The sequence below is a fragment of the Paralichthys olivaceus genome, chromosome 16, assembly GCF_024713975.1.
Source record: "Paralichthys olivaceus isolate ysfri-2021 chromosome 16, ASM2471397v2, whole genome shotgun sequence".
NCBI classification, from domain to species: domain Eukaryota; kingdom Metazoa; phylum Chordata; class Actinopteri; order Pleuronectiformes; family Paralichthyidae; genus Paralichthys; species Paralichthys olivaceus.
Window position 1 is genome coordinate 20,851,509 of NC_091108.1, and position 21,041 is coordinate 20,872,549.

The 21,041-nt window shown below is 41.2% G+C and overlaps 2 protein-coding genes across 2 annotated transcripts; both read left to right on the forward strand.

The window, feature by feature from the left end:
- Nucleotides 1-31: 31 nt before the first annotated feature.
- On the forward strand, nt 32-9,587 carry dars2 (aspartyl-tRNA synthetase 2, mitochondrial). The gene is made up of 17 exons (XM_020099283.2): nt 32-469; nt 1,278-1,377; nt 1,639-1,705; nt 1,873-1,974; nt 2,269-2,364; nt 2,491-2,614; nt 3,243-3,289; nt 3,493-3,599; nt 4,231-4,300; nt 4,571-4,750; nt 5,529-5,636; nt 5,770-5,832; nt 7,148-7,300; nt 7,450-7,668; nt 7,781-7,891; nt 8,325-8,400; nt 8,665-9,587. Exons 1-17 carry the CDS (start codon nt 301-303, stop codon nt 8,865-8,867), a joined length of 1,995 nt encoding a protein of 664 aa, XP_019954842.2. The 5' UTR covers nt 32-300; the 3' UTR covers nt 8,868-9,587.
- A 1,390-nt stretch (nt 9,588-10,977) lies between these two features.
- Nucleotides 10,978-18,583, forward strand: bpnt2 (3'(2'), 5'-bisphosphate nucleotidase 2). Its single transcript, XM_020111322.2, has 8 exons — nt 10,978-11,592; nt 12,463-12,535; nt 13,443-13,589; nt 14,419-14,578; nt 15,383-15,478; nt 15,615-15,776; nt 16,086-16,220; nt 17,739-18,583. The coding sequence occupies exons 1-8, from the start codon at nt 11,474-11,476 to the stop codon at nt 17,879-17,881; spliced, it is 1,035 nt and encodes a 344-aa protein (XP_019966881.2). The 5' UTR covers nt 10,978-11,473; the 3' UTR covers nt 17,882-18,583.
- The last annotated feature ends 2,458 nt before the right edge of the window (nt 18,584-21,041 follow it).

Below are 21,041 nucleotides of genomic sequence, written 5' to 3' on the forward strand. Positions count from 1 at the left end.
AGTCTTAACAGCGTGACGGTCCATTTTCGATGACGTATTTCACAGACTCCCACATGGGTAGATGCGCATAGAGCCGAGTGAGATTCTACAGGAGAGCTGATCCACATGAGCTACAGATCGTGGGACATGTCGAACTAAACTGCGGAAACAGAAATAAATAACGAGCGGGCGGAGGTTTTTATAAAACAGACCGAGGTTTATCATCCGGCGTGTTCGTGTGACATCAGTCGTGAAGAATCATGACATCACCACAGTGAGCTCTCCTCCGAGTGTGAGGACAGTCTCCAGCTGCACCTCACGATGACAGCGAGAAGCCTGTGTGCGGCGAGGAGCTTGTTGAGCGGGCTCCCTCGCAGAGCTCACGGTGTGCGGTGTCTCGGCTCCGCTTCGACCTCGAGTCAAGGACGAGCTCCTGTCAGACAGCTGAGCTGCTCCCCCGCGCTCTGCAGGGCGGAGCCTCCCTCCACAGGTACTGTCACTGCCCGTGCACCGCTCTCACACGAGGTTTGAATCATGTGCACGTCAGCGGTGCATTCACTTCCACTGCACTAAAGATGTGAAAACTGCCCCTGTGATATTCATGAACATCTCCTGCACTGAACTGATGGGACAGTTGTGTTGTTATAAGATGTAGGTCAGTTGAAATAGATCTGTGAAGTCATCAGGAGAACTGTGTCACCACTCATGACAGGGTCTGTGAATTAGCACCTGCAGCAGATGGGGGAATATTCTGTTTGGTTTTACTGACAACAGCAGGAGCTACAAAGACACATTTGACTTGATGAATTTAACTTTGTGTAAATGTTTAAAGACTCAGTGTGTAGAATTTAGTGAGAACTAGTGTAGAAGTTGCATGTTGCAGCTAAACACCCCTCACCCTCACCTTCCAAACATGAGAGAGAACCTGTGTTAGCCTTCAAACTCAACAGATGTTTAGTTTGTCCAGTCTGGACAACTGTAAAAAACATGGAGAGGACCCACTCAGAATGTAAAATATAGTATTTTAATATAAAGAATCCATTCTAGGGTAAAGCAAACCACAATTTGTACAATTTAAAGGAAACACACCAGTGAAAACATCACTAAGTGCAAACAGCAATGCAGTCTTTGTGGCCTAACCCCTGGGTTTACCCCCCTCTCATGGTTTTCTTGTTTACTTGTATGAGTCCAGTTTGCAGGGGCTGACATTGGTAATGATGCTGTACGTTACCCTGCACCAACATGCACATCTTGTGTGTTTCTGCAAGTTGAATCTGTCCCAACTGTTGTGTTGTCAGGTCCCAGCAGTTTGTCGTTCAGGAGTCACAGCTGTGGAGAGCTGAGGTCACATCATGTGGGAGACACAGTCACTCTGTGTGGTTGGGTCCAGTACCTCAGGTATCACTGATACTGATCTTAACACAATTGCAAAGTGTGTAATGAGATCTATCGTAGACATGAAACCATGGCAGTGAGTGTGTATATGACAAATTCAGTGATGATGCTAACACACTGATATTACACAAGTATAACATTTACCATGTTACCAACGTTTACCATGTTAGCAGGCACGGTTGGAGAAGCCATTAAGACTGAGAGTGACTACCATGAGGTCTCACGCTCAGTTGTGTTGACACAATTTGTTTCTGCCTCCGACAGACAAGACCTGTTTGTCATCTTGAGAGATTTCAGTGGATTAACGCAAATTTTAATTCCTCAAGAAGCGGTAAGAATGAACAAAACTCTTAATAATAGTCATATAACAAAGATAATGACCATTTTAAACTATTTCCAACAAAGATAAAATAGGAATATACTGTATATAATATAATAATAATAGAAAATATATGTTGTATAAATAACAGAAATGCAACCAGTTTTTCTCTGTTTAAGTCTGCAGGACATTTGAAAGCAGTGCTGCACGATCTCACAACTGAGTCTGTCATCAAGGTAACAGGAACCGTCAGAGGACGACCAGCAGGACAGGAGAACAAGGTGTGTGTGTGTGTATATATTTTTGAGTGTGTGCGTGTGTGTGTGATTAAAGCAGACCCTCTTATTCCTATGATGACATTCAGCACTAAACTATAGAAAACCATGGGATTGAGGGGGAGTCTGTTGAATATTTGATTATTGCAGGACCAGAGGTTTTCAAAGTCTCACATTATCTACTCCATGTGGATATATATCATTTGATCTGTAATGAACATTTTGTTAGCAGAGCATTCATTCAAACAAGTCATGAATCACTTGGAGCTCAGTCTCTTGCTGCTGTGTTCACACCAACAGGCGATGCCAACAGGAGAAATAGAAGTCCTCGCTGAGAACGTGGAGGTTTTCAATGTGTGCCGTCAGCTGCCTTTTGAGATTAAAGACTTTGTTAAAGTAAGTGGCTCACTTCACATGCATGTGCACAGTTTTACAAATACTCAGAGCAAGTAATGGAATTTATTATTGTTGATTATCATGAGGGATTCTCTTTTTTTTTTTGTTTTGTTTTTGATCGTACAGAAATCCGAGTCTCTGCGGATGCAGTATCGCTACCTGGACCTGAGGTCCTCTCAGATGCAGAGGAACCTCAGACTGAGATCTCAGCTGGTGATGAAGATGAGAGAATACCTCTGTAATGTGCACGGTATGGAGACTAAGATTTATTCTCTCTGCTCGCTTAGTCTTTTTAACACTGTCGCTGACTCAGACCACAGTCAGTAGTGATGGTTGGATGTATGGGACCACATTCTTCTAATAGTGTGATTAGTGCAAGTGGGCCACAATGAAGGACCCTCTTCTAAACGGACGTCCTCTGCGTAAGACAGAGTAGATACTCAGAGTATATACTCTGATTTAATTTATAAGTGTATGTGGGCTTTGTCCATGATGTTTGCTAAGTGTGTGTCAAATATCTTGGTCGATGTTGATGCCTGCAAAAGGAATTTCTTCTTTTCACTCCCTGTAGACTAAGTATGGAAAGTGCACTGCTGCTTCCTGCCAGCAAAAAACAACATCATGTGGATTTTGTGAACAGAAATGGCGTATGTGTGTCTAATCACATGACACATGTTCTAATGTCAGGTGTGAACCGATGTTCTTATTGTCCAGTGGTGTCAGATCACCTGAAACGCATTAACCGAATGTGAGCAGCAACACTGTTTAGTCACCACCTACCATAACCTGTCGGTCAGGGGGCTTTGTGCGAATTGAAGAAATGCAGCCCATTCCAACTATCAGTCCTGATTTTAACTATGTATGTATTTCTTTTGTAGGTTTTGTTGATGTGGAAACTCCGACCTTGTTCAAAAGAACACCAGGGGTAAGAAGTTCCATTTATCTGGTGATGATTTCAATAACAAGAATTCAAAGTCTCATTTACAACGTTTTTCAGTGGGAACCTACAAAAACGACAGCGATGACGAGTTACCTACCACAAAAGTTTTAATGTGTCACTTTTCTCTACACAAAAAAAACATTGTGTTTTGCTGAGGTCCAGATGTTGTATGTTCCTTTGTGTTCCAGGGAGCCAAGGAGTTTGTGGTTCCTTCCAGAGAACCGGGCAGGTTCTTCTCCCTCCCTCAGAGTCCACAGCAGTTTAAACAGCTTCTGATGGTGGCCGGTGTCGACAGGTGGGTACAGACTGGAGCAGAACAACACTGGAGGTTATTGCATAGGTTTGGACCTCAACACAAAGACAAACATCCACGCCTGTGCGTCACATGCACATCAAACACAAGTAGCCAAGCATCCTTCTTGTTAGTTTGCTTTTCCTCTGGTGATTTAAGGTGATTTTGGTTGTGGTAGAACCTACATACTTACAGTGTACATCCATCAAACTTCCTCTTTATATGAGGAGTACAGCTGCTGAGAATATCTATGCTGCATGTAAGCAAACTTAGCCGTCATTGGACAGACTGTGGTGTGTTTCTTCTTTACTCTGTGGTGTAAAATGTTTAAGTTTAACGACCCACAATGTGAAAAAACTTCTGGCAACACATTTTGCATCTGTTTCCTCTGTGACATTCTCAAACGTCTCTAATTCCAGTGATAGTGAGATGATGGAACAATGCGATGTATAAAGTATTGTATAAGTCCAAGGGAGGTGCATTTTATCTCAGCTCGGCCCAGTGCAGCATGTTTGTCTTGAAATGTTCACAGTTTCCTCATTCTGGCCGTTTTTATCTTCACCTGCGACAGAGTCAGTGTTTTGATGCTTGAATGCAACATGCAGACCTTTCTCCCCTGATGTCACTGTGGCAGGTACTTCCAAATGGCGAGGTGCTACAGAGATGAGGGCTCCAAACCAGACCGGCAGCCTGAGTTCACCCAGGTGAGACACAGGCAGGGACAAAATGCACTCACACGCTGCATGAAAATACTTTATTGTATAAACGTATGCCTGTGCCATCACTTGGTGCTGAAATATTCAAATTTGGTCTAAGAATTCAGCATTTTTCTATCAGAGAGATTATTTGAAGAGTTTTTTTTCCAAGCCACCTGGGTAAATAATCCTAACTGCTAGACCACATTAAAATACACAGTCTTGGTCTTAAAAAGTAGTTGTGATCAGACTGGTTAATCTTCTGATCTTGTCTCCCAGGTGGACATAGAGATGTCTTTTGTGGACCAGGCAGGTATCATGTCTCTGGTGGAGGGATTATTAAAGTTCTCCTGGCCTGAAGAGAATGGTCCACTTAAGATTCCTTTCCAAACCATGACGTATGAGGAGGCCATGAGGGACTATGGTGTGGACAAACCTGATGCTAGATTCAGTATGAAGGTGGGTTTTCTGTTGTGTTTTTGTTTCTTCAATCCCCCCTAAATGAATGAATGGATATCAGATCATGTCTTCTGCTCTCATGAGTTCTAAAAAAGACTGAGCCTTTTGCAGGGGAATAGAATGAATGTGAATTGTATCTTGAATTTTGTGTTGCTGCCACTCCAATAAAACCTTGTTATGCTTCTTTAAAATATTTATTTCTATATTTCCATTCCTTTTGTTTTTTAATTCAAACTAACTTCACAGTATCACACACTGCAGCTTAATAACATTTACATATATTTAAATAACACAAAATAATCCTTGTTGGTTAAGGTGGGGTGTTTGAATAAGAATTTAAATGCACTCAGATGATAATCCTCAGAATAAAAGAGATTTAGTTCAAATGCAGCTTAAACAGTAATTGGCTTCATTCATTTCATTCATTAATTGTTAATTAAGGCTGAAAACCAGATTGGATATGTTGAAAGTCCGAACAGCAAAGTTTCTACAGCTCCTTTGCCTCCTTACATGTATTTGCATGTTTGGTTGGATAATCATTATTTGACATTGATTCTAAAAACCCAGTGAGTGCTATCTTTATCTCTTCATGGCTCAACACAAGGAGAGAACTTGCCGGTCATCCATTACTAACCCTAACTCAAAATAACACCTCTCCTGATTCCTGATCATGTCTGTTAGGTCCTGCCAGACCACACGAAATGTGGGATATGTTAAATAAAATAAATTGATAAGTCTCTCTGTCTGAATTCCCGTCTCTTCTTGTCTTTCTGTCCAGCTGACCGACCTCAGTGAGGTTTTCTTATCCACGGAAATTGAATTCCTCAGATCAGCTCTGAGTGACCCAGGAGGCTCCGTTCAGGCCATCTGTGTCCCCAGTGGAGCGGTAAGAAGAGAAATGTTGTCTCCTACGGCAGCAAATTCTTTGGATATTGTAGAGAGACATGACTACTGAAAGAGCGAACATAATAACAACATCACATAATAAACCTGATGATTTTCTTTGTGTTTTCCAACAGAAACTTTTCACTGGGAAAGAGTTGGAGGAACTGAAACAAACAGCCAAGACTCAATTTGGGCAGGTAGACTTCCCTTTCTCCTTTATCTCTACCATCACTTTCCCATCTTGTATCGTCTTGTAAGTTGTAAATGTTAGAGCTGTCACTTGTGTGACGGCATGAAAACTGACACACAAGTGACAGCTATTGAAAATGTCTCCAAATTTTGCAACAGCATTTACTTGGACTCGAGGATGACGTGATGTGAATTTGGAGAACAAAGGTCAAGGTCACTGTGAACCCAAAACTTCTATGTTTTTGTTGTTGCCTCAATATATAATTGTGATAAAATACACTTGATAGCGATGAGATTATTAAATTCTTTCATTCATCTACATATAATTTAAAAATTCTAAGTCTAGTTTTCAGTTTGTCTCGTTGTTGTTTTGGACTAATGCTGTACTTTAAAAAAGGAAGAATTTAAGAGTGGATACAGGAAATAAAATCATGAATTAGAACAAATATGGACACAAGTTATCATAATTGAACATTTAAATAAATGTTTGTCTTTCACTATTCTTTTTATTTTGTTATCCTTATCATTTAACCTTTCTTTTTAATTATTTACCATTTTTTGGTTTCTAAAAACCAAATCCCTCCCCCATGCTCTTGCACAATAGACTGCCCTTCATCTTTTATATAGGGTCTATCTTGTCTCTCCTGTTGTGTCGGGGGGGAAATACATTAAAAAGGCTATAATTGAATTGGACCAAACAAGCACAGTTTCACATTGTGTATGACTGTTTATACAGAATGTGTTTGCTTGTGTGTACTAGTACATACATTACCAGTGATGTAGTCCAGTGTTCTGCAATTAAACAAGACGTAGGAGTCCATTTTAGCTGAATGCTAATGTTGGCATAGACATTGACAATCTTAACATGCAGATTTTAGCAGGTGTAACGTTTGCCATGATCCCCTAGCATGGGAATATGCTAACATTTGCTCATTTGCATTAAGACAAAGTACATCTGGGTTGATGGGGATGTGATGAGATTCACAGGTATCTGATCGTAAACCAAAGTATTGGATGAATTAAATATTGATGTGAGAAATGGCCTCTCTTAAGTAGATGTTGAGGTATTTCAGTCTGATCTCATGTGTCTGACCAATCTGCTAACATGTAAGTACAACTAACATCTTGATGTACATGAGAGTGTGATGCAGAGCTACAGCAGTTCAGTCCTGTGAAACATGCAGTCGTGAAATCTTCTGATACAGCCTGAACAAGAACAGTACTTTAGAAACATCACAGGAATTTCTTGCAAAGCTTTATGAATTTTACAGGTGACAGTAAGACAATACTATTTGTTTTTGTTCATGTGTGTTCTGTCTCAAGGAGCTGAGTGTGGTGCTGGTCAGAGCAGATGGAACACTAAAGTCTCCTCTGAAAAAGCTGCTGTCTGTCTCCTCCACAGAGGAGCTGCTGAGCAGGACCGGAGCCAAACCTGGAGACTTGCTGCTGATGGCAGCCGGCTCCCTGCACACCGTGGTAAGAGAAACACTGACACCAAACATAGGCTATGTTAGACTGATGAGGGGAAAGATAAACAAAGACGGATCAACCTGACTGTAAGATGATTTTATGTCCCTACCGTTCCTCTCTCCTGTTACCTGCCTACGCCTGTGCTCTGCTCTCAGCGCACGTTGCTTGGCAGTCTTCGTCTGCAGTCTGCAGAGCTCCTGGAATCTCACGGCGTTTCACTACGAGATCTGTCAGCCTTCCACTTCCTGTGGGTTGTGGACTTCCCTCTCTTCCTGCCTAAAGAGGATGAGCCAGAGCAACTGGAGTCAGCCCATCATCCATTTACCGCTCCACTGCCCGAACATGCAGAGCTACTCTACACTGAACCTCACAAGGTTGCCATGGAGATCCTTTAATTCCCTTTTTTAATTAATTTTTTTTGAGGATATATAAAAATAATTATCCATCTTGTGATGTGAAAGTCTAATGTGTGTAACTTCACTTTAGGTTCGTGGTCAGCACTATGACCTGGTGCTGAACGGCTGTGAGATCGGAGGAGGATCCATCCGCATCCACAAAGCCTCAGAGCAGCTGCACGTGCTGAAGAACATCCTCAAGGTACTTTATGTTGTCACTGGTCAGTCTACCTCAGGGACTGGGTTGATCATAGACTGTATATAAAGATGGATGACATGACAGCTCCCTGAAAGTGAAGCCACCAAGCTGAACACCCCTCACCTCACCCTCTCCTTCCACACATGAAAAAGAAACTGTGGAAGAGAGGGTCCCCCCGATGTAAATATAAAGTATTTAAATATAAAGGGCCTTTTCAGAGGTAAAGAAAACTACAATTCATACAATTTAGATTAAATGAACTAGTGAAAACATCATGAGGATTATTCTACATTAAATTTCTGCCAATAGATCTCTTCCACCTAAATCTTACACACTGGACCTTTAAGAAGTGGAGACAAATCGTCCATCTTTATATACAGACTAAGGGTTTATTAAATTGTCGCTCATAATTACTTTTCTCATGTGTCTGTTCTAGGAGGATCCCAGTCTCCTCTCTCACCTTCTGGAGGCTCTGGACTCGGGAGCGCCCCCACATGGAGGCATTGCTTTGGGTAAGGCTAACTCAATAAAAAATAGAAACGTATATTATTGTTGGAATTGAATTTATAAAGTAAGTTCGAGCGGGGACCTGTTGTCACTGCCACCACAGGGGCGGGGGACCAAGGACCAGCCCAGGGTTATTTAACACAGTGACACAAGGAGCCAGTAAAACATTTCCATATGATAGTTTACTTTCGCTATATCTGTCAGCAAACATATTGATATGATACGATGATTTTTTATTTCTGTTTGCTGATAACTCTATGCTGTCCTAGGTTTGGACCGACTGGTCTCCATCATGGTCAGAGCTCCCAGCATCCGTGATGTCATTGCTTTCCCCAAGTCCTACCGGGGTCATGACATCATGAGCCGCGCCCCTGACTTTGTATCTGAGGAGGAGCTGAAGTCTTACCACATCTCCATCAAATGGCCAACAGAGCGAGGCGGAAGAGGAGGAGGAGAAGAAGAGGGGAAGTGAGGAGATTAAGAGGGAAGGCATGATGAGATGTCAGAGGAAGGGGCGATCTCTATGACAGCAGAGGATAGCGGATGATGACAAGGAGTCAATGACAGACTCGGTCATCCAGAAGAAGCTGAGGAGGAGGAGAGAAGATGAGGAGGAGGAGAGAAGATGAGGAGGAGGTGATGTTGTGGCTGAATCTCAGTGTTGTTACTTTGAAATAGAAGAGAACATGGAAACAGCCACAGCATTCAGTCCGGAAATCTAACCACAAAGAGTTCAGCAGATTATAGCAGCTCTCCCTGATAATGGAAAACACTGTGGTGGTGTTTGCTCTCAAAACAACACCTCGTATTATCAATGCATCTTTGTGAGGAGAGATTTTTCCTTAATGGAGAGTTGTGTCAATTAAAAATGATCAATGGTATAGCTCTCTCTTGAAAAGGCAGAGCTGTAACTCGAATGACTCTACAGAGCTGTGTACTTCGTATTACTTTAATATCATGTGTTTTAAAGTTTCAGAGCTTGTTCTATTTTGAAAAGAATAAAGCTCTGGAAAAACTCTGCAGACCTGTAGTGTTTTGGGTTACAATTTGAGTTTCAAACTGGAGGGTATTGTCACTGACAGTACTGTGTGTCCAAGATATTCACAGATATGATTTTTAGTCATGTTTTTACAGACATTGTATATTTTTGAAAAAAGTTGCATCCAAAATAATGGAAAAGATATTTTCTCATTTTGCTATTGTGTCCCAGTCACTGAGTCAGATGTTAATTCACCACATGATACAAAGAACACTTCATTACTCCTTACTCAATCTTCAGTGAATAGAAGCATCAGCATTTAAACTTAAAATGTGACAAATTTCTGGGGAAAGTCTATTAAAATTCAAAATTATACAATTGATATCTCCTGTAAACCAGTTGCTTCTTAGATTCAGAGATGTGTTTTTTGCAACAACAAAACTATACAAAGTTCTTTTTGATGCCCAATGCATTCAATTATTTTGCTTAAATATAGAATATCATTTTAGGAATGTATTGTTTCAATCATTGTTTTAGAGCAGAGATGTCAAACTCAAGGCCTGCAGGCCACTTCTGGCCTGTGGTACAATATCATGTCTATCTTAACTGGCCCGCTGGTGCGCAACGCTCAACTAGACGCTCATGGAGCGAGCCCTAATCTCACTCCCCAAGTGGGAGCCAGACGGCGTGCACGGGCTCCATAGGCTGAGCCCTGTATAGTGACACGCAATGCCCGGCTAGATGCACACAGAGCGAGCGCCCCTCCTCACCTGCTGAGTATTTGGGGTTAGTAAATTACTTTTCCAGTGTTCCAGAGATCCCAGTGCCTGTGTGCTGCTGTCTCTGCCTCGTCAAGTTCCCCCACATGCTTTTCTCTGTGATGAAGATGAACAAAAACACCACACAGGAGTCGTCTCACTGATGCACACCTTCACTCCATCTTGAGGCTTTCCACAGCACAGAACCTAACCCCAAACATTAATGAACTGGCAGCCAAGAAAAGAGGCCAAACATCTGGCTCTGGCACATGTACATAAAAGACCTAAATACTTTTTCTTTTTGCACTTTATCCAATATCCTGTCTATCCTGTTAAATAAATGTTGACCCTGTTTGGCCGTCAATGTAGTGCCAGTTTTTAATTTTGGCCCTCTCTGTGATTGAGTTTGACACCACTGTTCTAGAGCAACGATTCATCATATTCTCTTCTGATAGGAATGACATTGATAATGTAAAATACAGTTTATTTGGAATCCTTTCATTCTGTATGGGAAATACAACATTCACAAATACAACTGGACCAAAAAGGCTGACTGAAATTCAACATAGACATCAGTCATTATATTGAAACATTACAAGAATGTCTTACTTCTTGTTACATGGTTTCCTAATGTATAGGAAGCTACAGTTTTGTTGTTTTGGTTGAACTGAATAATATATTTTTTCATTTGAATTGAAAAAACTTTCATATCATTCAATAATTGACAGAAAGTGAGAGTAGAATTAAATAAACAGTCATGGAGATAAATAAATATCACTTCGAATGAATCAAAAATTAAAAACAAGGCATACACGCATTAAGTCAAGCGTGTGACGTCAGCACGCGCGTACAGGGACGTTGACCCGGAAGTGAAGCGGTGCGGCTGTGACCTCCGCTGTGTACGTGAGGAGGAGAGATGAGTGAACAGAGGAGGGCTTGTTCTTCATCTCTACCTGCGAACACGCGACTGTGACCGTGAACAGGGACACCAGGAGCAGCCACACTCCCCGGAGCGGAATGTTACTGCAGACATGACGCCACTGTCAGCGGAGGAGGACGACGGACGAAGCTAAGCGGCTCGACTCCAGCTTATTGTCCCGTGTGTTTGTGTTTGACACTGTGTGTTAGTGTGTGTGTGTGTGTGTCTCCTCCTCATGACAGTCTGCTCCTCTGTGTGAAACCCACCTGCTGGCGTAAAGCAGATGTTAGCCGTGTTCGCTCCGTTAGCCTGTGACACGTCAACCTAGCCAACATCTTCCTCCGGCGGCACGCTCAGCTCCTCTGGACGCGTGTCTCTGGGTCTCCGGTGTTCAAACTTCGGAGGGGTGCCTCTCTGGAGCCATGGCCCCGATGGGTATCCGGCTGTCCCCGCTCGGTGTGGGGGTGTTTCTCCTGATAGGATTCGGTGTCATCTATCACCTGTACGCCGGGGTCATCTCCAGCCGCCTGGCTGCTTTCAGGTCAGCCTCCTGTCTGGTTTCTCTACGTGTTATATCCCCTAGTCAGGACGCAACAGCTGTAATGTACACGATCCGGACACGTCACAGTCCTGCTGATCGCCTCTACTGTGAAGTTAGTCCAACAGTTGAATATATGATGTCCTGACTACAGTCTACAGTATCTCCTCTGTGTTGCAGACAGTGTTCAGCCTCGTGTGTGTTGTAACAGCTGTAAGCATGTGATGATCTGTTACACTTGTAGATGTTCAGGTTTTAGTGGTGGCTCATACATCATACAGGGTCATTCATCATTATATCAGTTTGTACATCAGGCTGACTTTGGTCTTTAGGTGTAAATCAAATATTTCCTAGCCCGTGTTGTAAACTGTCATTATTTCTGCAGCCTGAGGTCTTGAACCTAATACCATCCCCTTCAAGCCACAAATGCTTGTACTTCTTTCTAAAATACAATATCTTAATTAGGAACTATTGCCACAAACTGAGGAGCAGATTTAAATATATTTGTTTAAATTGATGTTGAAGATTTTAGTAATGTTGTTGACAATTCTTGAAATGCCTTAAGAACCCCTTGAGTTTTTCCTTTTTCTCTAGAAACTCAAACATTTGAAATAAAACCAGCGTCTTGAGTCATGAAGATTCATCTTTCATTAAATAACGATCAAAAGTCACAGCTGCCAAATTCTTTTAAACTGCTGAAAATGAGAAAATTGTCCGACATGTCAATAGTATGATTGTTAGATGCTGAATATCGGCACAAACATATGAGGTCCTTTTCCAAACTACTGGTGAAGTGTCCTTACAGTCCTACACTGATATCAGTGTCATCAGGCTCAGTAAAAGTAAAAGCTGCTTTGTTCTGTTCCTCTGCAGACAGAAGAGAAACGTAGATCTGAGGGACCTGCTGGCGGTCTCAGTGGAGGCGGCTGTACTTGGTGGCAGAGAGGTAAAACCATGTTTCTTTGACAGATCAATGCTCACATATTAGTCCCATACATTTAACAGTAGAAACATATAATCTTGTTTACCCAGTGTCATGAGAACATACAGGATGTGACATCATTTTAAACAGATTCACTGTAAGGTTTTTTTTCTTACAACCATCTCATATTAAAGTAGGAATGATGAATATTTTCCACACAAGGATAAGAACGTGTTTGCTGTCTCAACTTGTCAGCTCATTATTGGTTGTTTATAGGTAACGCACTTAATTTAGGGTCAGTTCCAATGGATCTCAACTATTGCATTGTCTTGTTTTCCTGTATCGGTAGTCACAAAGATATATATTTTTTATGATCTATCTGTTTCATTGTAACAGCTTTTCTAGGTATCTTACTTAAACTAAACTATCTTATTACATAACTTGCATCAACTTTTATTTAAACTATTGTTTTCTATGCAATCCTCTGAACCAATATTCTACACTGCAGTGGAATCATATAATATCAAAATCATTATAATCAATATAGCTGTGTCTAAATTCAGGGGCTCCCTCCTGTGGAATATCCGGTCTAAGGAGGGGGTCTCTGTAGGCCGCATAGACCAGGAAGGCCAAACTGAAATGAGACAGCCTGGTCTATGGAGGCTTTCCATGATCAGTGTCACCAGCTTGTCCCGCCCTTACAGCTGTTGTCTAGCAACAGAGCTGAAGTTGGACATAATGAGAGCGTTTTATTGGCTGTTGTTTTTTTTTTAATATATGTACCGTCAACTGTTCAGCATTGGACTCATTGATTGCCAGTGCCATTATGTCTTTGATGAATGGTTCTAAAAAAACACAGCTGTACATTTATTTACATCTTGGCTCCTTGAGCTGTATCAGATTCATTTAAGATACATTTCTCCCTCTCCAGGTGAAGAAGATTCGTGATGAAAACGGCCTGAAGGAGAAGTCAAAGGGGAAGACGAAGGAAGGAGCCAGTGAGCTGCTGACCATGGGTGACCTGCAGTCCCACAGGAAGATGTATAACCTCATAAAGAACAGCTTCCCTGAAGTCACGGTGAGTACGAGCACTCACTGGTCCCAGCTGCTCCAGCAACTTTCAGAAGCTCACTCACCACTAACATTGTCTTTATCAGAATGCGATCTTAGCTGATAGTTGGACACCAAACTTGACAGAGGAGCATTAACTTTATTTAATAACTTTTTTTTTTGTAACTCTTCCAGTTCAGTTTCAAGCTAAGATTGGACTTTGACTTTGAACATGTCTCCACTGCAGCAAAATAGTAGGGCCATATTAAAGAAAAAATATCTTGGGATGTTGAGAAATACACCATAATAAATCCTAATTTATCGTAAAAAAAAATGTGATACTATGAGAATAAAATTGTAATTTAATGAGAAAAATTATATTACAAGAAAAAAGTCATAATATTTCAAGAATAAAGAAAAATACTTTTTAAGAATAAGCAGCAAGGAGAACCAGTGTTTATCTGAGTTTCACATCTGTTTTTTCTGTCACACCCTGTTTCCAATTAAATACCTTTGAATATCACACAGACGTAACCACCGATAGCTGACTGCAACCAAACATTTCCTCCACAAAAAAGTCAATCGCTTCCAAGTCTGTGTGGTTCTGACTTCAGCAAAAAACAATTTTTTCTATATTTATTAATTTGATCTATTTTCAACATTTTTCACATATGTTTTTTAAAATGTATATATAGTTTTGCAGGGCGGGTCAAACTGCCTCCTGGGCCCTTTATTGGGCCAGGAGGTCTGAAGTTCACATCCAGCTGGAAAAGACAAGAACACAATGCATTCACACTGTGTAAAGTTTAAAAAAAGCCTGAGGCACAGGACTCATTATTCTGTCTGTTTGTTTTCAGGTGAACAGTGAGGAACATGACAACATGGTGGATAAGGAAGCAACCTGGAGCCGGGACATTCCAGCTGACATACTAGACAAGATAGCCGGAGGCAAGGAAGTTTCTCCTGATAGCGTCACAGTGTGGATCGATCCTCTAGACGCCACACAGGAATATACAGGTGTGTTGTCACTGGAGTCTCACATCTTCATCTCAGTGATCTCTTTAGGTTTTATATTAGACAATAATGTTCCACAGGTCTGTGTGTTATAAACTGAGAGGTGGTATTTCTCGTAATTAACTATAATAAGAATGAGAGCGAGCTGAACACAAGTTGAAGTGAAACATTGGGTTTAGATTTGTGGTCACAGTTAAAGTTCATAGGAGTCATAGTTACATGTGAAAAATGATTTGGGCACCCTGGTGGTGTAGGGTTAGGACTGTGCGATAAAACGATATAAGCGACAGCGATATAAATTTTCCTCGATATATACATTTAAAGGTCCAGTGTGTAAGATTTAGGTGAAAGGGAACTATTGGCAGAAATTTAATGTAGAATAATCCTCATGATGTTTTCACTAGTTCATTTCATTTAAATCGTATGAACTGTAGTTTTCTTTACCCCAGAAGAGGTCCTTTATATTTAAATACTTTATATTTACATAGAGGGGACCCTCTCTACGGAGGCCACCATGTTTTTTACATTAGTCCAGACTGAACAAACTAAACACCTTTTGAGTTTTTATGACAACTGAAGCTACCACAGTTTCTTTTTCATGTCTGGAAGGAGAGGTTGAGGTGAGGGGTGTTCAGCTGCAACATGTAACTTCAACACTAGATATCACAAAATTCTACACAAGTAGAATGACAAGCTGCTTCCTAAGGGTTGTATTCAGACTGAGCTTTGCTAAAATAAGTTTCAGTTATTGTCTGTCTTTTTTTTCCTTTTCTTTACGATCCTGACTCCTGTTCGTCTCTCTCACAGAGAACCTTGTTCAGTATGTGACCACAATGGTGTGTGTGGCAGTCGACGGTAAACCAGTCGTCGGGGTCATACACCAGCCATTCACTGGGTTCACTGGTAAGCATGTGTTCTTCCACACCTTCACTTCTGCATGTTAAACAAGATGCATCCACCATCTGAACTTTACATGGATGAACTCTGATTATGGCTAATCCATACAATTTTTATTTTGTCTGTCATATCTCTCCCTCAGCCTGGGCAGTTGTGGGTCAGGGATCTAATATGTATCCCCGCTCGTCCTATAGCATCAGCCCTCCAAGTGTGATTGTGTCACGTTCCCACTCTGGAAAGGTCAAGAGTTATATTCATGATGCTTTTGGAAACAGCACAACAATCACAGAAGCTGGTGGAGCAGGTGAGCAGAGAATTATTTCATATATTCAAGTGTGTGACATTAAAAAGTATTGCATGTAAAGCTGAAGCTTAAATCCCATTAAATACACATTTTTTCTCCCAGTAAACATACACATAGTCTTTACTGTGGACCACAGGAGTCCGTTAATAACGAGACATGCTTCTTTATGTTTCTGTCTCAAAGGACAGAGGCCAGATCTGTATGTTTATGGTGTGATTTTGAAATGGGTTATCTGTTACACTCTTCTTATTTTGGTTTATTTGCCATTTCTATCAATTCATGATCTGTTATTTGTCATCTTTCTCTCAGGATATAAGGTTCTGGCACTTGTGGAGATGCCAGTACAAGAAAAGGCCTCTATGGACCAGGCAGATGTTTACGTCCACATCACCTTCATTAAGAAATGGGACATCTGTGCTGGTGCAGCACTACTGAAGGCAATGGGTACTGTAACACTTCTTATATCCCATTGTGTGGTGTCCAATTTCTGGTTTTCTTCATTCAGATTACAAAAAACCTCATTTTGGTATAGACACACTTTGTTTACTGAAACAAACAGAATTTTAAGTTTTAAGTTCTATTCTTCCATAACATTAAATGCTTCTAATTAAATGAGCAACAATCAAATCAAATTAGAAATTGTTAAGTGAGAGTTTGATGCTCAGAAGCTGCTTCTTAAAGACTGTGTGGGTGTGACGTGATCACAATACAATGACAGCACTGGCAACATAAGCAAACTGCCCCCACAGCTGCCATCAGACTCAAATGTTGGTAAATCCTGATTGGTGCCTGAAAGTGTGATATTGTCATATTTGACATCACATTATTTCAACTAAGCCCTGCTCATCTTAAACCAGTGAGAAGAGACAGAAACACAAACACAGATCTTTAATGTGAGACAAAAGGTTCTGTTCAAACGTTGGTGTCTGTGTCTGACCTCATCACTCTTGCCAATGAGCTGATGAAGGAAATGTTTCCTGCCAAATATTGGCTGATATTTTTTAGAAACCTAAGATGAAAGATATCGTAAATTACGTCATGTACACACAATCAAACATGCATAATATGTGTCAGTGATACTTCAAAAGTACAAATCTATAATCCCGTCTTAAAGTGAACATCACTCTGCTGCTCGTTGACCTCCTCTGGCTAACCATAGACCATATTCACCCAGTGGACATTTGTCTCTTACATCACACTTATGGACAGAATGTCATGTCATGCTAACATGACCTGTTGTCTAATGGCAGCTGATGAGCTATCAAATAGAGTTTGTTGAACCTTGAAGCACAGTCCCATGTCTCTCAAGACTATCCATTCTCTTCTCAGCTTCTGATCAGTTGGTTAGTTATAGTTTGTCAGGTTATCTTTGTTATCTTTGAGCCTCCCAACTTTAAAGATAACAAAGCTAACAAATAACAATGTGTTGTCAGAGGAAAATGGCTGCCATGTGAAAATAATCTATGACGTGCAGAGTCACACTGAAGTCACTGATAGCTCAGTCATACAGGCTTCATGCTTCTTCTGGTCCAACACTGACATCCCTGCTGCACACAAGTCATTCACTATCCAGATTGTTCAGGGTTTTGGTTTCTTGATGATGGAGTAAACTGCAAAATGCAAGGGGGCGTCCTCTCTCTATCTTATAGAGCCTCTTGAAGACTCATCTCGGCTTCTCTCCTCACATGTCTAACACCCTAACATGTTCAACCAGCACCTACTGGGACACTTTTTTACCTGATCTCCTGTACTTTATCTTATTGCACCGATTTAGCATTTAGTCATCACTGAAACTCTCCTACTGTGCTTTTGCGTTGTCTTTCAGTTTCAAGTCTCTTTCGATAAAAACATCTGCCAAATGAGTTTTTTTACATTCTTAATAAATGAGTCTCTATCATCTCTGTAATGACTTAAATGTCTGTAGTGCACCGTATTAATAACAGATGGTTACTGTGATTGTAGGAGGCCACATGACGACCCTGAAGGGAGAGGACATTGACTACAGTGGAGATCCACTCAACAAAGGAGGACTGGTGGCCAGCGTGGGGGTGGACCATAAGGCCGTCCTGGAGAGACTACCCACCTGGGACCCTGAGAAGCACTGAAACACACAAACCAAGAGCCAGTGGTTGTGCTGCCAGGATGTGATAAGTGGCAGCCCTTTTTCTTTCAACTAGGATTGGTCTGGAAACATTAAACAGTTCTTCACAATGTCATCGTCGTGGGTCAGCAAACATCTACTCGTCAGATGATTGGAGTCACTGTCCACTCAGCAGGACTGTGGACCTGAAGACTGGCTCTGACTACTTCTCCACACATACTGTACATACATGCAGCTAAGAGACATGGTGCATCTTCCTCTTCACGTGCTCACACAGTGAACACTGGACAACAGCTGCCATCCCAGAATGCCTTCATGGTCAGAGGACAACAGGATGACTAATGTGAAGAGTTTAAACTGAGGAGCACAATATTGAATACAACAAACCCTTTGGATTGAAAGATGAGTTACTTATCATTTTATCAAGTCCCATCGTCATCACAGCATCACCAGGTCATGAATGTGAGTCTGAGAAAATGTTTGCAAAAAAGTGATAACTGATAATATCATAGCAAAGCCCAACTTTATCAAGTTACTAATTTTGCTAAACTACAACCAAACAGTTCGCTGCAAAAAACTTTCTATTACAAATGAATAAAGATGAATCCCAGGTTGTTGGGAATGAGATGTGGGTTTTTTCTTGGGCTCATGAAACAGACTTTATAGCTTGAGTGAATCACGACAATTAAAAGTTTGATGACAACAATGTGCTTCATTACTCTCCCCTTTTCTGCTGCAGTTTTGATCTGATGGGTAAAAGAAGAGAAACATGCAGCAAGTCCCGTGCAGGGTCAACTCTGGGAGAATACTTTTATGTTTTAGTCATTTTGGTTTGTGGGTCAAAAATAATATATCAGCAGTGTGTGATGACGAGGCGATGGATCCTTGTGTTGGTGTTGTTTATTTGTGTCACGTTATCGTCTGCTCTTTCCTTCCACTGCTGCCGTGTTTAAGAGATGTAGGCAAGACAGACCACACAAAACATTGTGACGCCAAGCAACACATTGGAAGTGTTTTTGTGTCACAACACATTCAATTCGATTGAATCAAATTGAGTTTTCCCATCACCTGTTACTGCCTTTTCACCTGAGGATGATAAAAATCTATTCTCAGGTATCCCATTATGTTTCCCTAACTCTCCCTGGCTGAGTGCGTGCAAGAACGATGATGATGATGATGATGGCAAAGTGTTTATTGAAGCCTTCTACTGAGCAGAGGTCTAATTAGTCAGAACAACTTAAAAAACACCCATGAAGTTTCTATTTGTTGTATTTTATCAAACCACCACCATCACATATCCATTACAAACTGTTGTGCTTGGTTGGACTATTCGATGTCTTTCCTGTCCACAGACTGGTCCCATTCCCTATGTCCCATTCACACAATCTCAGTCAAGAAGAGACATGTGAAATGTCCTGTTGAGGACTGTCTTTAACGATCTGGAATGGAACCTCTCTTCTGTTTCCAGCTTCCTGTCTAACTGAATAACGTACTGTGGGCTATCACAACCAGTCACACATCTCTCCCTGCTCGTAATATTCCATTGGAGACTGGACTCTACACTGTGTTACAGTACATTGTGTACTTGCATGGTTGCGATCACTTTTCACAGCACAGAAAATGTCTTCTGGCTTGATCAGCCTCTCTTTCTGAGGACAGTGGGTCTTTGTACTGTCTGTCCTGCGTGTCTGTGTGTTTAAACTGGCACTTGTACAGCAAATATTTCCATTGTGTTAAAAAAACAAACTCAGACATGAAGTTGGTTGTGTTACTTTTGCCGTGAAACCATGTGAAATTTAAACTCATCTCAATTTCTTGAAGATAGGAGTGACTTGTTTCATGTTCTGTTTGTCTCAGCACCCTGTGTGTTGTTAAAAACCCTGTATAGATATAAAACAAATATGTGTCGAGGGTTAAATACTCAGAACGTGTTCTGCCACCGACTGAAGATTATGATAGATAATGAGGAGGAGGAGGAGAAGCTGTCAGAAAGATAAAGACCTGTCTGGATGACGTGGCTCAATTCAAAGAGGTCAGCAGCTTCGGTGTCACAGGTGGAGCTGTCGGGAGTTTGTGTGCCGAGTTTCAGTTTAAGATTTGAGTGCCTTTAATCTGCACAACATTGATGATGGATGAGGACGTTGGCCACAGCTCTCAGCATGATTTCTTTAGGTTTTGCTTTGATAACAATGAATGATAAACAATTAAACTGTTCCCAGTGACATTGAAATAGCACGGCTATTGTTTGAATGGACATTTGAATACACGTGTACTGCATGAAAGACATTTTGAAATACAAAATGATTAAAGGGAACTTTCTACCTATTTTAGACTTTGTCTGTCCGCAGGTTTTTTGGGGAAGGACATTTCATAAGAAAAATGTCCCATTTTCACTAGCCACTGATAAACCATTTTAACAAATCATAGTCAATAGTCAACTTCAATATGAGAATACAAATTTGACAGCATAAAAAGTAAATAATTACATTTAATTAGAAATGCATATCAAATTTTAGACACAGCTCACTGGTAAGTTGTGTTATTTTTAGAACAGGCCTGCGGGCTACTCATGTGGTCCTTGGGGGCTACCTGGTGCCGTTGGTGACCTCTGGACTAAAGCTTTGGTGGCTCCAGAGTGTAACGTCTGACATACAGCCTCAGGTGATATCACGTGAGTCAGTGTCAATTTATCCTGATTACTCAGATGTGAACTCACCAGACCGCTTCAGCCTGCTCCTCATTTCGGACTGAATTTATAGGCTCGAGTCTGTTAAACATTCATCGCTACAAAAATAACAAAAGCCAGTGTCAGACCATGCGTACCAGGGTTTAAATGGTGCGAGGTCTGTACTTATTTAGCACTTTTCTAGTTTTGATGACCACTCAAAGCTCTTTACCTTACAGGTTAGTGCCATTCACCAATTCACATACACATTCATACAGTGAATCTATGGGCAGCACTTTTTCCTATGTGGGGCAATTCAGGGATCAGTATCTTGCCTGAGGTCACATCAGCATGCAGATGGGGAAGACTGGGATCGAACCACGAACCACAAGCCGAAGCCGCCCCAGGAAGAAAAACATGTTGAATTAAAAATGATATCCCTGGTTCCACTGCATCAATTTTTACTCTACCTCACAAAAAGTAGGAGGCATAACTGCAG